The 4,319-nt window shown below is 46.4% G+C and overlaps 1 protein-coding gene across 1 annotated transcript in view; it reads left to right on the top strand.

Annotated features, from left to right (window-relative positions):
* Positions 1-2,893, top strand: part of LOC104942151 (ephrin type-A receptor 4-like) — a 6,362-nt gene extending 3,469 nt beyond the window's left edge. The window contains exons 3-4 of the mRNA XM_010767349.1: positions 1,300-1,963; positions 2,769-2,893. Coding sequence (XP_010765651.1) covers positions 1,300-1,963; positions 2,769-2,893 — 789 coding nt within the window. The remainder of the gene's footprint in view (positions 1-1,299; positions 1,964-2,768) is intronic.
* Positions 2,894-4,319: the final 1,426 nt, after the last annotated feature.

Here is a 4,319-nt window from a genome sequence, read left to right on the forward strand (position 1 = left end):
CCACCCTCCCTCCCTCCCTCCCTCCCCGCGGCCATTTTATCACAAACAAGTGATTGACAGGGTCCTGGCATCCCAGTCAAGCCTGCATTCAGCCTCTCATTACCACCAATTGGCTTTATTCTCCTTCTTTCCCTGCTATCGGGGGGAAAGGTGCGGGCTTATCTCAGCGACGCTTGATTTCCACAACAAAAGGGGGGCTAAAGGAAGGAGAGCACGGCGGGGAATGATGGACGGTTTCTCGAATCAAACAGCCGCAGCTATGTTTAGCATTATCCAAACCCCTCCTCTGGGGAAATACGGCTTTAATCCAGATTGTTTATGATAAGGCGTCAAATCAAATCTGGCACCGTAAACCCATATCTCCCACTGTTCCATTATGACTTTTTCTTTTATACACTTCTCTAAATGGTTGAAGCTGTGCGAGCCAAAGGCCTGTCGGATCTTGTTTACAGCCAAGCTCAGTGAAAGGCTCTATTTAAAACACACGGCGAAAAACTTAAGGGAAGGCACCGCTTTGAGCCGCTCAAGACTTGCTCGCGGTGATCTGTCGAGAGGGGAACTTTATCATAAGTAAAACAAACATTCCCTCCTGGCAAAAATAAGCTTGGATAACGTAATCCATGCACCCCCACGTCAGCGGTTACCTCCCTCTCCTACGGTTTCATACTAACATCAGCAGGGAACATGTGTGTCTCTGGCTGTCCATCATGTGAAGCAGGCACACATTAGATCATTAGCATTGAATCCATCTGCATCCACATAATCCCGTTTTCCTTTTTCTCCTGATTCCCTGAGTCATGCTCTATTCGTGTGTGTAAAGATGATTGCGTATACTATTCCTAAACTAATTGAAGTGTAGGACTTACAGATGCATATAGCTAATTATACATTTCCTTTCTCGCAGTAGAGGGGAAGCCATGAATATGAATATCTATATGATTCTATATTAGGACCGTACAAGTCTATCAGGTGCCATTCATGAAATATACATTAAGTTTAGCCGTCAATGAATTGTTCCGCTGAGACTCAATATTGACTAATCTTTCTTGCCTGCTCTTTTGCAAAGTATCCCTCCTCGTTGGCATAGACTGGCTCTCAGTAGTGTTTGATATTTACACAGTCATTTTTAATTAGTCTTAATATTTCTCTGAGGTTTTTACCCTTTAACAATGACACATTGAAAGTGTTCCACTAGTCTTCTGAGAGTTTACATTTCAAACAAAAGTAATTCATTTGCAGATTGAGGCTTCAAGAATATCCTTGTAACATTGTTTGTATTGTTGTGTCCCTTTTCCCCAGTGGGAGGAAGTGAGTATTATGGATGAAAAGAACATTCCCATCCGGACGTACCAGGTGTGTAACGTCATGGAGCCAAACCAGAACAACTGGCTCCGCACAGACTGGATCCCTCGAGGCGGGGCCCAGCGCGTCTACATCGAGATCAAGTTCACCCTGAGGGACTGCAACAGCCTCCCGGGGGTCATGGGAACCTGCAAGGAAACCTTCAATCTCTACTACTACGAGTCCAACAACGACAAGGAGCGCTACATCCGCGAGAACCAGTTCGACAAAATCGACACCATCGCCGCCGACGAAAGCTTCACTCAGGTGGACATCGGCGATCGAATCATGAAGCTGAACACGGAGGTCCGAGACGTGGGCGCTTTGAGCCGGAAAGGCTTTTATTTGGCCTTCCAGGATGTGGGAGCGTGCATTGCTTTGGTGTCCGTCAGGGTCTTCTACAAGAAGTGTCCCCTGGCGGTGCGTAACTTGGCCCAGTTTCCCGACACCATCACTGGAGCCGATACCTCGTCGCTTGTGGAAATTCGTGGATCGTGCGTGGATAATTCGGAGGAGAAGGAGGTTCCTAAGATGTACTGCGGGGCCGACGGAGAGTGGCTGGTGCCCATTGGGAATTGCCTGTGTAACCCTGGTTACGAGGAGCGCAACGCAGAGTGCCAAGGTAGAGAGAACCAACATTTGTCTTTTTGGGGCTTTTTTCAATTCTCTATTTATAGATTATCCCTTCTTTTAAAGCCCTTCCTGCCCCCCCCCCTCTTTAATTTCTCCCCATCCTCTCCCTCTTTGTTTTTATCCCCAATGTTTTGTTCTCTTTGTCCTTTAGCCAAACAGATTCACCAACCTCGCACTCGGTTGGATACTTTTTATTCCTCGCTTCTCCCAAGTCTTCTCCCCAGTGTCTGGGTGATGATGATTTGTTAAAGGAGTAATTAGCAGGCCCACTGGGAGGTGTTGTGCAATGGGAGGCATTTGGTGACACCAGGAGAGGAAGGTAGAGCTCCAACTGCTCTGTGTTTCACCCCCCAACTCTTATTCCCAATCCAGCTGGAACAAAGAGATAGACAGCTTTAGAGGAAGAGAAGCCGAGAGAAAGAGTTTATCATTCAGGGCAGGTTTGAGAACAGTGGAAATACACAGCTGTGAGATGGGGTTGAAACTGTGCTATTTGGTAGGGGGGAATAGACCATCGTGGACCATTATTCCCGTCTCAGTTTGACGAGACCCTATACCGAGCTGTTTGATGAGGTTTTAAGGTCAGTGCCGAGTGCCTTCTTTCAGATATTTTTTAAATCAAGAGCATGATAGAGCTTCGGCATGTTGCTGAATTTAAAACACTGCCTTTAGACGCTGCCAAGATCTTTCTTTTTTCTGTCAAGCTCTCATGAGAAATTGCATTTTTGATACCCTAATCATTTAACGTGCTTGTTTCATTGCACACGGTGGATTATAATCTGTGTGGTGTGCAGAGCGCCTCGGTGTGTTCGGCAGCTGCTTTGTGGAACACATGCAGCATTTTGCCCGAGCGGAGACGCAGTTGTCAGCTGGCCAGACGAGCGGAGGCCAATTCTGCCACCGTGGTTTATTGGTGTAGCCCACCAGCCACCCACCACCATGTCAGCCGTGAGGGGTCAGAGGCTGGGCATGGGTGATTAACAGGGGGGCCGGACCATTACACCTCTCTTAATTTATGAGGGAGCCTTTATCTCGGAGGACTAATTGCATGACAAACAGGTCTGGTGATTTAGGGCTGGGGTCCTGTTCTCTGCTTGGGGGTGGGGAGGCACATGGGGCTGGTTGGGGTTGAGGCAAAGAGACCCCTTTCTGTGATGCAATCGACTATAACAACCTCTTTTGTTTCCAAAAATCCGAGAGAAAACCCTGATCTCATAACTCTAATGTTCGTGCAGAATGAAAACAGACTTCTTATCTCTCGTCTTTCATTTCAGTTGAAATGCTTTTCCAAAGTTTCCAATAAAGGAATTTTGGAAACGTTGATATTTTATGAGTGATGTCGTCTCGTAGTGCCTGCCGGCCTCGGAGCTGGCAGTAATACTTTTCAAGCCAATACATCCATTTAGTTCACATATCACTGCATCTGCTTTACTTTGTTTGAGCTACCGGTGCCAACACATCCTCCTCCGTTCACTCTTCGCTTCAATTACACTGCTGAAAAGTTTCTTAGCATTTCACTTTCAATTATAAACTGGATAGTATGCATTGGGTTCGACGCTGCCAGTGTGGGTCAGTTTCAGGGGACTGAAGGGTTAAAGGGGCTGTCAGTCTTCAAGAGAACTGATGAGCTGGTTAATATTCTCCAATGTGGGAGAGGGGCTCCTCTACTTTATGTCCATGTTGACCAAAAAGTTAGATAAAGCTGGTTTTTCGGGAGGGAGGGTGGGTTTTAAGGGAGTTTCTTGGTTTAAGTGTGTTTTTTTTCTTACCTATTTAAGAGTTTAAGAGTGTATGAGAGTGTGCTCACACTATATGTCTTAAATTGGTTCAGAATATTTATTTTTAAAGGACACAGAAGTTCATTTGTGTGTGTGTGTGTGTGTGTGTGTGTGTGTGTGTGTGTGTGTGTGTGTGTGTGTGTGTGTGGATAACGACTTAAGGGCCTTATTGTGATGTCAGTGTGTGATCGCAGCATTTTCTCACCTAAGACCCCCTGCACTCTCCTTTACTCCCAGCTGTCTCTGCTGAGCTGGAAACTCTCATTCATATTGGATTAAGAGGTTTTATGTTGCGGATGAAGTTTCTCTCTCCCGTCACCCAGTGTGTGTCTGGCTCTCTCTTTCTCTCTCTCTCTCTCTCTCTCTCTCTCTCTCTCTCTCTCTCTCCCTCCCTCTGTTGACAGTGTTAAATATGCGCTTGGGAGCATCCTTCTAAATTCACCACGTAATTCTATTTAGCCCGCCGGTCTCCCATGGCTTTAAACACACAGTCTCCTTGCTCTTCCTCTCCCCCTCCCCTTCTCTCTTCCTCATCCTCTGTCTCTTCTGAATACACACTTTTGCATA

Source organism: Notothenia coriiceps, unplaced genomic scaffold (assembly GCF_000735185.1).
Source record: "Notothenia coriiceps isolate Sejong01 unplaced genomic scaffold, NC01 NC01_scaffold00004197, whole genome shotgun sequence".
NCBI lineage: Eukaryota > Metazoa > Chordata > Actinopteri > Perciformes > Nototheniidae > Notothenia > Notothenia coriiceps.